This window comes from Mus caroli, chromosome 17 (genome assembly GCF_900094665.2).
Source record: "Mus caroli chromosome 17, CAROLI_EIJ_v1.1, whole genome shotgun sequence".
Lineage (NCBI taxonomy): Eukaryota > Metazoa > Chordata > Mammalia > Rodentia > Muridae > Mus > Mus caroli.
Genome location: NC_034586.1, coordinates 75,391,594 through 75,404,297, shown reverse-complemented (window position 1 = coordinate 75,404,297; position 12,704 = coordinate 75,391,594). Strand labels below are relative to the sequence as shown.

General features: G+C 40.6%; 1 protein-coding gene across 12 annotated transcripts in view; it reads right to left on the bottom strand.

Annotated features, from left to right (window-relative positions):
• Rmdn2 (regulator of microtubule dynamics 2) overlaps positions 1-12,704 on the bottom strand; it is a 75,438-nt gene that overhangs the window by 9,424 nt on the left and 53,310 nt on the right. For all 12 annotated transcript variants that reach the window (XM_029471454.1, XM_029471456.1, XM_029471457.1 and 9 more), the window contains 4 exons: positions 10,999-11,097; positions 9,212-9,265; positions 9,042-9,122; positions 2,818-2,867 (listed from right to left, as the gene is read on the bottom strand). In XM_029471454.1, coding sequence (XP_029327314.1) covers positions 2,818-2,867; positions 9,042-9,122; positions 9,212-9,265; positions 10,999-11,097 — 284 coding nt within the window. The remainder of the gene's footprint in view (positions 1-2,817; positions 2,868-9,041; positions 9,123-9,211; positions 9,266-10,998; positions 11,098-12,704) is intronic.

Here is a 12,704-nt window from a genome sequence, read left to right as displayed (position 1 = left end):
GCATTTTTATTAGATATTTTCTTCATTTACATTTCAAATGCTATCCCCAAAGCCCCCTATACCCTCCCAAGCCCTGCTTCCCAACCTACCCACTTCTGCTTCCTGGTCCTGGCATTCCCTTGTACTGGGGCATATGATCTTCGCAAGACCAAGGGCCTCTCTTCCCAATGATGGCCGACTAGGCCATTCTCTGCTACATATGTAGCTAGAGACACAGCTCTGGGGGTACTGGTTAGTTGATATTGTTGTTCCTCCTATAGGGTTGCAGACCCCTTTAGCTCCTTGGGTACTTTCTCTAGCTCGTACATTAGGGGCCCCGTATTCCATCCAATAGATGACAGTGAGCATCCACTTCTGTATTTGTCAGGCAATGGCATAGCCTCACAAAAGAGAGATATGTCAGGGTCCTGTCAGCAAAATCTTGCTGGCATATGCAATAGTGTCTGGGTTTGGTAGTTGTATATGGGATGGATCCCTGAGTGGGGCAGTCTCTGTCTCAGCACTGAACTTTGTCTCTGTAACTCCTTCCATGGGTATTTTGTTCCCATTCTAAGAAGGAGAGAAGTAGCCGCACTTTGGTCTTCCTTCTTCTTGAGTTTCATGTGACTTGCAATCAATGCCTACTTTTAATGATGGTTCTTAAATGCTTTAATTTGCCCTTTGGCCACAAGAGGTAGTGGAAAAGAAAGGATATGGGGAAAGTGATTCTGTTTAGAAAAGTTTTTTGGAGCAACTCCCATCTATTTTGTCTGGAAATGGGCAGCTCAGTCCACAGGTTAGCAGGCAGTGGCAGATACACCAGCAGTCCAGTTCGGTAGAGTTGGGTTAGCCAACAGCAGTGACATGACCTAGCAGAGACAGCCAGGCCTTAGCCTAGGCTCAAATCAGCAGGAGGGACTACCAGGAACACCACAAGTTCTCAGCTGTGCTTCTCAGGGAAGCAAAGATCAGTGAAGACTTGAGACCCACAAGCAAGCCAAGTTCTGTCTCCATCACTCCGTTGAGTCCTATTTATACCCTCCAAAGATTATGTGTCCTTCACCACGTGCCTTGCCTCGGCATGTGCATCCGATCAGCTGGAGTCCATGGAGTCCTGACAGATGGAGCTCAACTAAGCAGTGTAAGGCAGACCAATACATGTATGTTGTTAGCAGAGAATCCTTCATCACGTGTCCTTTCACATGCTTGCTTTAGCAGAACGTCCTCTTTCCTGTGTCTGCTTCAGTGAAATGTCCCTTCACGAGTCTGCCTTAGTCTTTCACCTGTGTCCACTTCAGGAAAACATTCCTTTACATGTTTGCCCCAGCAAAACACCATCCAACTCAACTGACTCTCCAAAGAACCCTTAAGTTTCCACCTCGTGTGTGTGTGTGTGTGTGTGTGTGTGTGTGTGTGTGTGTGTGTGTGTGNTTCTTATCCCCATCCCTTTCCGCTCCCCCTCTGCCACAATCTTCTCCTTCCCCGTGTGTGTGTGTGTGTGTGTGTGTGTGTGTGTGTGTGTGTGTGTGTGTGTGTGTGTTGGGGAGAGCAAACAGAAGATTCAAGTTTTACTTTGATTTCTAGGATGGTTGAAGGGTACCACTGATATCGTTATCAATCACTGATGACTAAGCTTGATTTTTAAAAGTTGTGTTAGCTTATTACTAAAAATTTGGAAAAGCAAATAAAAGACATACTCACAGAAATAAAACTCATTATTTTAGTTTATTCTCTACTAATAATTTTCTGGTATATTTTCACACATCTGATTTTACATCTATATACCATTTTGTCTTGTTCACAAACATTTCCATATAACACACACACACTCTCTCCCCCACTGGTCTAGTCTTGTTATTTAGTCTATGTAAGACTCATGATCTTCTGCTTTTCCCCGTATCATACCACATCATATCATATCATATCATATCATATCATATCATACCATAATCATACTATCATACATTTTTTGAGACAGGCTCTTGCTTTTTAACCCAGGCTGGCTTAGGACCCATGATCATACCTCCTCCTGTTCCCAAGGGATGGTATTTATGCGTGTGCCACCATATTGAGCACATATATTTTTAATATTAAAATATTTCTACTGTAGTGGAACTCGAGCATGATCGACTGTTTTTTGTTAGGCGTAATGTTGGAATTCATATCAATAGCCTTATTATTTGGGATTATTTCTATGATGAGACACTGCAGGATTTGACTTAATATATTTTTTTTTAGGCTTTAGATATATTTTAACCAGAGGATTGCAGCAAAAACACCCTCACACTATCAACATATGAATACATTTATCTTATGGTAATACTGCTAAAATTAGCTACTTCCTAAAAAGAGGAAAAAACTCTTCCAAGTTTGACAGTGGAACGGTATTTTTATTGCAGCTCTGTTCGCATGTCTGATCCTTGGTGTGCCTTTTTTTCTCTTGTTCTTCTTTTTCTAGCAACTCTGCCCATTGTTTACATTTTCACCATAAATTAATCATTTTATAAAGTCTAGTGAAACAATAACATTTGCTAGGGTGCATTTTATTAGACTACGTATTGGTTACACAAACATTCTAAAGTCTGTAGTATATTGACACGAATAAACGAAGAAGTATACATGTCCAGAGATCGTTACATACTAACATCAGAGTAAATACTGCCTCCAAAGAACATGATTTGTCTCATAGTGCAGTGGGCCTAGAAGGCAAGGCTAGACCTTCAAATCAAATGAGAGTACATAATCTCTACGTTAAGGAGAAAGGCATTATAAAAGTACAATCTGTTAAATTCTAGAAGACTGTATTGGATTTGCTGAAGAATAAGTTCTTTTATTTACCTCTTCAAAGAACCGATCATTTTCTTCACCTCTTTATGGGCATCCTTGTCCTGTAAAAAAATCCAAATGGTACAATGAGATGTCACACATTTACACTGGTATTCCAAGAACTTTGAAATTAACTAGTCTTGGATGTAGGTATTGTTCTTGAAAGGCTATCGCAACAGACTGTGTTTTCCTTAGGGCACACAGGATGCAGATGTGCAAGGTGCTGCTTCTCCATGAACTCTGGAGTGGGATTCGGGAGGGGACAGTCTCCTCCACAGGTGGACACATTGGTTCTACCAGTGTCTTAGCAGGAGTGCTGTCTCCCTTTCTAAGAGGTGTGAAGAAGCCATAGCGTAAGCTGCAGGATTTGAGGTTACCTGAGATTACCCAGGAAGAGCCATATATATGTAGATAATAAATATAAATACATCACATTATATTCCCTAAATGTTATATATTTCATTATTGACTTTATCAAGTAGTTTATACTGAGATTACTCTCCTATGAGTGATTGTTGTCTGGAAACATAACCATTTAAAAGAAAGGTTAGTGCCGTCTTCACAGCAAATCAAAGTATTATAATTTCTCTTCCACATGAGTCTTTTCAGTGCATGCCAGGCTGCTGAACTTGAACGCTGTTTTTAGGCAAACAGCGGTGAGGCTATTGATGAAGTAATTATTTCATTCAGCAGTCATTGTAGACTGCCTTAAACATAAGAATCCCTTTAATTTTCTGTTTTAAAAACTGTTTCTTAGGATCTGTGATTAGCTCCTTAAAGTGAAGAGATGCTCACATAAATAATGAAAATACTGTAGTTTCAAATTCTTGCAAGGTAAACATATTGATACACGTTCATTTGGGCTTTAGGGAGGAAATGGCTGACAGTCTCAGTAGCAACTGGATGTGTGATGAGTTTAGAACGTTCTGGTGAGAGACAATAGACACAGCTACAAAATAACTGTAATGGAAAGAAGAAGCTACAAGTGCCATAGAACGTGAAGGATGCTATGAAGGTTCACAGGCAGGGCAGGGAACAGACGGGAGGAGTCTTCACTGCAACTCTGGCTGCTGTTAGTGTAGCAGTGAATAAACTGGTTACAAACTCACTAACTGGATATATTTCAGACTGGGGAAACCTAGCGGCAGGTGGTTATAGGTATAAATCACTTTATCTTATATTCTTGACTAAGAGGAAACTGAGTTTCTAGCCATACACACAATTTAGAAAACAATTTAATAATACAAATGAAGACTAGGAAAAAAAAACATGGTGAGGATTTGTTCATGTTCTTTTTTTTTTTCTTATAAAACTATTTTCATAATGTTTAGAGCTTGAAGCTACATTCACCCCCCTCGCACTGCCTGCAGTCCCGCAGACATGCTCCGTCTCTGTGTGAATGAGAGTGCCGGTTTTTCACACCAAAGCTTCCAGAGTGCTAATATGCTAATATGAGTGCTTTTATTTGGCACTAGGAATACAGTGGCAAATGAGATAAGACATTTGTATAGACTAATCATACAAATAACTATACAGTCACTATTTTCCCATATGGTCTGAAGGGAAAATAAGAGAAACTTCCTTGACAAGGGATCTTAGGTGGTCTGTTGGAAGACATAGGAATTTGGGGGGCCAGATGGAAGGTTCTTATGATCTGTAGACAAGAAAGAAACTGCTGGTGCCCCACTTTGATGGTGGCAGTGGAGACTGTGCCAGCAGAGCATCTCTAGACATGTTTTAGAAGAACTCAGAGATTTTGGTCACTAGGTGTATGTCTGGCTAGGTTTTGGGGTACTAAGGGCAGAGGAGGCATTAAAGATAGTTCAAGGTTTTCCAGCTTGGTGTGTGTGCTGTTTATAAAGATGAGGAGCATGAACAGAGCCTAAGGTCTGATGATGAATTGAATCTGACATGTCTGAGAGACATCTAAGCAGAGATGTCTGTCAAGTAGGAAGTTAGTCTAGAACTCAGGGAAGAGGTCTAGAGGGGCAACTTTGAGGAGCCCTGGTACACAGATAATATTGAAGCCAGGTGAAGATACAGGATGGGGAGTGGGAAGAAGATTGGAGAAGAGACAAGGGACCAACAGACTAATGCCTAACTCTGAGCATCATCAGTAACTAACCTACTTATGAAATCTCTGAAGTTTACACATGGAAACTTGCATTTCAAACAAGGCGGCTCACCTCATTATCACCTTTAATTCTACTCTTACATTCTAATAAGAACACAGATGTTGGTTTAAAATGATTGTGTATCATCCAAATTGTGCTAAAAGGCAAAAGGGTCCCCATCATGCACACAGAGGGAAAAAAATCTGTTGTCAAGTGTAGCCTTTGTGTTCTAGAGAAAGATTTCTCAGATCTGAGCTGCTATCCATCTTCTGTTGTCTAAGAAGACTCTCTCTTTCTAGGCCTGCCTTGTCCAGAGCTTGCTGTGTAGACTGTGATGGTGATCTTCCTATGTCTGCCCCACTAACTGGACCTCTTCTGTCTCCTTTACTAACTGATGGAATCCACTAGCAATGTGTTAGGAGAATAACAGACCTAGTGGGAATCCCAGACATCCAGAAAACATAGCAGAGCAGAACCATGCTCTGCCCAGGTGGCCATGAAAGGGCCCCGTGGGGTCCAGTTGGCTCTAGGCACGAAGTTCCTAGGCAGATCTTATTTAACTCCCCTTTCAGTCTTATTTCAGTGACTGTGCCATCATGCATTCCTTCCTTTCCAGCTAATATCTTTGCTTTCTCATTCTGTGCTTGTATTCATGACCTGATATATCCTCTGCTCACACTTACACATTATACAGATATTTCAAACTTTATCTCTGGTATGTCCTGGTCTCTGCTAGAAAAAACTGATTTCTCCCTTTGAAGTCTCTGTAGTAAGTTCCTCGCACCTCTTAGCACCCTGTTCTCTGAATCTTGAGACACCAGTATCTAGATATGTGCTGTATGTTCTCTTGAGTCAGAGGCTCCTGGGTTTATGATTATTATAGTACAAACCGAGACATGTAAGAGGCATGTTTTACTTTTTATATCCAATACCACAACACAGAAGGCTGCTTTCCCCAAGGCATTTCTTTTCCTTTGAGAACTGAGGGCGACAATGGTTGGAGCAGAAAAACATTTACTTATTTCTATTCATCCAGAATATAGACAATGACTCACAGGCACACAGGCTGGAATGACAACCCTGAAGAATGCCTGAAGCCATAGCATTTCCAGAATTCTGAGTTACTAAATACGATGGCAAGACACAGCACAGGAGTGTCTTTTTAACTAACAAACTCTTAAGAGTGCAATAAAATGTAATACACATTATTATCGCTTAGTTTCATGGCTATGGATAGCTATGCTCAGTTCTGTCCTAGAGGCTGAATATGGCAACCCCTTGGATAGTCAATGTGGTTTTTTTATTAAACTAATAAAATTTATTTTATAATATACAACTCAGAATTGACATTTTTAAAAATTAGGTATTTTCTTCATTTACATTTCCAATGCTATCCCAAAAGTCCCCCCATACCCTCCCCTCCAAGTATTGACATTTTTATGTCATAAAATAATTTATAATAGTTAAGTGCCTCTTAAATATACATGATACCCTCTAAAACTAAAAGTAATATGCACTTAACCAGTTTTAAAAATCTACTTGGAACATTAAACATGGTAGAAGTAGAAAAAAAATCTCTTATGAAGTCTTCTATGAAAGGAAATTGTGACAAGTTCCTGATTAGACAGAAACCGTTCCATCTCCAGGGAGAATATGCAGCGTAACTGTGGCTTCATAGAATGAATTTCCTTCTGTTTCAATTTTGTGGAATAGTTTGAAGGGTATTGGTATTAGGTCTTCTTTGAAGGTCTGATAGAATTCTGCATTAAATCCATCTGGACCTGTGCTTTTTTTTTGGTTGGAAGACTTTTAATGACTGCTTCTATTTCTTTAGGGTTATGCAACTGTTTAGATGGTTTATCTGATTCTGTTTAACTTTGGCATTTGGTATCTGTCTAATAAATTGCTCGTTTCATGTGAATTTTCCAGTTTTGTTGAATATCAGCTTTGGTCATAGGATCTGATGATTTTTTTAAATTTCCTCAGTTTCTGTTGTTATTTCGTCTTCCCTTATGTTTCCCTTTCTGATTTTGTTAATTTGGATATTGTCTCTGTGCCCTCTGGTTAGTCTGGTTAAGGGTTTGTCTATCTTGTTGATTTTCTCAAAGAACCAGTTCCTGGTTTTCTTGATTCTTGTATAGTTCTGTTTCCACTTGATTGATTTCAGCTCTGAGTTTGATTATTTCCTGCTGTCTACTACTCTTGGGTGTGCTTGTTTCTTTTTGTTCTAGAGCTTTCAGGTGTGCTATTAAGCTGCTAGTGTATGCTCTCTCCAGTTTCTTTTTGGAGGCACTCGGAGCTATGAGTTTTCCTCTTAGTACTGCTTTCCTTGACCAGGTTACCATTGAGCAGGGCGTTGTCCAGCTTCCATGTGTATGTGGGCTTTCTGTTGTCTTTGTTACTTTTGAAGACCAGCCTTAGTCCATGGTGATCTGATAAGATGCATGGGATTATTTCATCTTCTTTTATCTGTTGAGGCCTCTTTTGTGACTAATTATGTAGTTCGTTTTGGAGAAGGTACCGTGAGTTGCTGAAAAGAAGGTATATTCTTTTTGTTTAGGATGAAATGTTCTATAGATATCTATGTGGTTTTAACTGAGCAGTCTCCTAGTTTTCTTACTTTCCTGACTGATCAACTTTTTCCTTTGTAAGCATGCATGTGTGTTTGTTATAAGCATGCATGTGTGTTTGTTATATGTGTACCTGTATATTTGTTATTTGTGAATATATGTGTGCATGTGTGTATCCATGGGTTGATGTTTGTTATATGTGTACATGTGTGTTTTATATGTGCATTTGTATATATTTGTTTTATCTATACATGTATATGTTTGTTATATGTGTATATATGTTTATGTTTGTTATATGTATGCATGTATATATGTTTATTATCTGTGTGCATAAATCTGGTGTGTGTGTGTGTGTATGTGTAGGTCAGAGGCTGATCTTGGGTATCTTCCTCTATCGCTCTTTACCTTGTTTATTTTGGGGCAGTGTCTCACTGTACCTGGAACTTGCTGCACCGGCTAGAAGGCTAGCTAGAAAGCCCTGAGCATGCTCACTTCCCCCACCTAGTGCTGGGATTCCAGGCATGGCATGCTGAGTGTTATGTTGACTGTGGTGCTGGGGCTCTGAATCCAGGTCCTCCTGGTTGTACACTAAGCACTTTATCCACCGAGACATCTCCCCAGTCTCTTCCTCCAGTTTTGTTTTGTTTTGTTTTTTGTTTTCTCGAGACAGGGTTTCTCTGTGTAGCCCTGGCTGTCCTGGAACTCACTTTGAAGACCAGGCTGGCCTCAAACTCAGAAATCCACCTGCGTCTGCCTCCCAAGTGTCTTCCTGCAGTTTTATACACAGTAGGCACCAGGGTGTGCTAAGTGATAGTTCATGATTTGTGTCTGCCTTAAAGGTTTGTGTGATCTCCTAGTGACAAGTTATTCTACAGAGATTGTACAACTTTTAAAACTTTAATGGACACGCAAAATCCAAGTGATAAAGTTGTACTATAAAAGAACATTTCCCCATAGGAGAAGAGAATAGCCATGATTGCCAGGATCTTCCCATTCCCTTAAAGTGACTGAAGAGTAAAAGCTTCATCTGAGTAAGTTCTGGAAAGCTAATGCCCAGCATGTTGACTATAGTTAGTGATGCCCCATCAAACACGGACTAGAAAAGAGAGCACTCTTTGGTGGCTTCAACCATGAAAACAGTGGTGTGTGGTGAGGCAAGTATCCATTAACTTGGTTGTGGTAATTGTCTTACAGTGCATATACGAATCAAAGATTTCTGTGTCTTTAAGCAGTCAAAGAGAGGTGCCTCAGAGGTTAAGAGCACTGACTGCTCTTCCAGAAGGTTCGGAGTTCAATTCCCAGCAACCACATGGTAGCTCAGAATCATCTGTCATGGAATCCAATGCCCTCTTCTGGTTTGTCTGAGGACAGCAACAGTGTACTCATAAATAATAAATAAATCTTTAAAAATATATGTATGTATCTGTTAAATATACTCCAATAAAGTTAGAATAATACATTCATGTCGTAACTTATAAGGAAAACTCTGGTTATTCATCACTGAACCTCAGTACTGGTGAGTGCCCCACACTTTCTCAGTGCCTCGACTTACCTCTTTGGTGACAATAGGCAGTAGCAATGCCAAGTTACAGAATTTACAAGCCTCCTGAGGTTCCCCAAGTTCAACATAACACTAGAAATGAAAAGAAACATTTATATGAAGAGCAACCCATATTTACTGCAATGCGCTCAGAGTTATCTCTAAGCAGTTCTCTGCCTTACCTTGGCTGCATACATATAGTTGGACATGGAATAACCAGGTTGCAGTTCTTCAGTCTGGATTAAGAGAAAGCACACAAGAGGATAACAGGGCTATGGGATAATAAGAATACCAGTCATAATGAAAAGGGACATATTTCAACAAATCAGACCTAGTAACCAAACTGCCCCAAGACTTGTTTCGTGTTTGAATATCTTTCTTGGCTTAAGTATTTTCATATAGAAACAGCCTTTGGAGAAAGCTATTACAGTGTATTGCCATCTCCATTATGGTCACCAAGCGTCCACAGCAACTAGATTAGTTCATACACAGTCATCACCTTACTTTTTATTGTCCTATCTGCCCTCATTTTCCTTTAGAACAAAAACAACTGGCAACACACTCTCATGAGACAGGGCCTACACATTCTTCATCTGCTTAGAAAAACAAGAATAGGGCATGGCAAACATCTTCTATTAGATTAAGACTTGGTTGCTTATGGGCAAGTCACATGACTTCAATAACCCCTGAAGTCCACCCCATGCAGTGCTTTTAAAGGAAATACAGGATCCACAAGAGAGTTGGTCCAAGCAGAAGGCACTATTAGTGTGCCCACCTCTACTCATTCACACATAGTTCCTAATCTCTCAGGGAAAGAATTACTGTACAGATAGGGTACTAAACTAGAGCTCTTCTAAGGACCCAAGTTAGTCTTTCTTTGCCTCTGAGCCACCTTTTGCCGAGGTGGCCAGGCATGTAGGCTTCCATCCAGACTCCAGTCCCCAGCCCCGAGGGATGAAGAACTTAAGGGAACACTTTAAACAATCAAAAAAAAAACTTTAGGGATTCAGTTATTTATAAAGTCTGAAAAGGCAAGTTTCCCCTTTCTTATTTTATTCTCATCTTCAATCCCATTCTCCAGGAGTAACGCCATCGACACTCATCCTATCAGATGAGTGGATACAGAAACAGAAGTAATTATCATTTTTAAAAATAACACCTATAATGAAGTTTTTTTCTATACTTTTTCCCTTCTTGGAGCCACAGACGAATCTTCATGTCAGCATATGTAGATCTATTGTATTGTTCCTAAAAGCTGTATTTCAAAGTACGGATATACTCTCATTAAGTACTTTTCCATTAGCCCTTTTAATTTGTTCTCAACTTCCACTGTCAAGGAACACACTTGTGTATGTGTGTGACTCTGTCTGTGGGAGAGTCTAAGACTGACAGGTGAACATGTATGGCCTTGGCACGGAAGAGAGTCCAGATAGAGGAAGAGATCAGAGGAAGTTGTTATTTCAGCCCTGGCTAGAGGTCTGGATGTGCTATTGAGTCTGTAGGGTAAAAGGGTCAGGGGAGCCACCCACAGTGCTGGCAGGCTCTGGCTGATCAGGTATTTCTCCTCTGTAATCACTTCCGGCTCAACATTCCTCATTTGGCAAGACTCTTGAGCCACCCCAAGAATGACTCAGACTAGTTGTTCAACTGCCCCCCTTCCATGTGCTGTACTTGTCTTAGCTCTGAGAAAACGCCATCCAGATAACCTCTACTCATGTGTTCTTCTTCATCCTCTTCTTCAAACAACAAAATAACTGATGTCACCAGCCGGGAACTGGAAATCCCATGTGTGTCAAGCTTGGGAGCTGACAGGAAGCACTGTTTAGTGGTTTCAGAGTAAGGCAGAGACCAGGTGACTAGAAAGTTAATTTAGTGGGTAGATATACTACATGCTTAGATATGCGCAATACTGCATTTAATTGTGCAAAGTTTTATCAGCAAAGCAATTCCACGTGACAGACAAGCATACCTTAAGGAAGTTGTGCAAAGCTTCATGAACCGTTGAAGATGGTATTTCTCCGAACAGAGTAGCAGCCATTTTTTTCTCAATCCAGCTGAGTCTTGAGACCTACATATACAAAGGAATATCACTCTTAGACATAGATGATGTCTCTCATGTTAGTTACATGTGCAAGCATATATGTACATACATACAACAGACGTTGATTAAACACACAGCCTGCCTCTGCTACTCGTGCCTACTTCATGCTATCCTCCGAGTCAGTGCTTTCTTAGATAAGGATAAATAACACGAGTCTTAGTCTAGAGGGAGTTCAGAGGGCTGAGAAGACTTCTTCACTACTTAGGCCCCTGAGAGGCTCTGAGGATGGCCTGACACCTATGCACACACACGCAGCACTAAGGGGACTCAGTGGGTTTAAAGAAAAGGAGCATTTGAAGTTGGGAGGAAGAGGGGAAGGAAGGTTAGAAGAGAAAGTGGAGAGGGAGGGATAGGGTTGATCTGAACAAAGCACGCAAGTATGAGTTGCTCAGATAATGAAAACAGCAATCAAATTCAATTTCATATTGCCGTTTGCTTTATTTTCCACAAATATGAATATTGGGCATGTATCACATTTCAGAAATGCTATTGTGTGCATTGATGAAATGCATGTCCTCTCAGTGAAATCAAATATCTTCTCAACCTACTTTTAAATGTTTAGGTAAAAAAAGAAAAAGAAAAAGAAAAAGAAAAAGAAAAAGAAAAAGAAAAAGAAAGAGAAAGAGAACAAAACCAAACCCCCAAACCCAACAAGCAAAACATGAAAGAAAACAAACAACTGAAACAGAACCTGTGGAGCTAGGGATGTTGCTCGGTGTGTGCACTTGTTGGGGATGTACAAGGCTCTGGGCTCAGTCCTTGGAGCTCACAAAACTGTGCATTTCTATACAATTTTATTTATTTGCTCAAGTTTGTTTTTTAAGGCTTTGTAAAAAGTGTATCACACCACTTTTTTCCTTTTGTGATTTTTTTTAACCAAACATTGCTTTAATCTGCTTGATGGCATAATTGAAGTTCAGTCATTCAAAAACATTATTAAATGTGGAATTTGATATGCTTATTAAGTGGTTTACACAATATATATATATATATATATATATATATATATATTATATATGTATATCAAATAAAGGCAGGCTAGGGGCTGGGAAGATGGTTTGCTGTGCAAACAGAAGAACCTGTGCTCCATGGCCAGCACTCAAATAAAAGGTAAGGGACAGAACCGTTGCCTGTGAGCTCGGCACTGTGTGTGTGAGCTCAGCACTATGTGTGTGAGCTCAGCACTGTGTGTGTGAGCTCAGCACTGTGTGTGTGAGCTCGGCACTGTGTGTGTGAGCTCAGCATTGTGTGAGCTTGGCACTGTGTGTGTGAGCTCGGCACTGTGTGTGTGAGCTCAGCACTGTGTGTGTGTGAGCTCATCACTGTGTGTGTGAGCTTGGCACTGTGTGTGTAAGCTCGGCACTATGTGTGTGAGCTCAGCACTGTGTGTGTGAGCTCAGCACTGTGTGTGTGAGCTCGGCACTGTGTGAGCTCGGCACTGTGTGTGTGAGCTCGGCACTGTGTGTGTGAGCTCGGCACTGTGTGTGTGAGCTCAGCACTGTGTGAGCTCGGCACTGTGTGTGTGAGCTCGGCACTGTGTGTGTGTGAGCTCAGCACTGTGTGTGTGTGAGCTC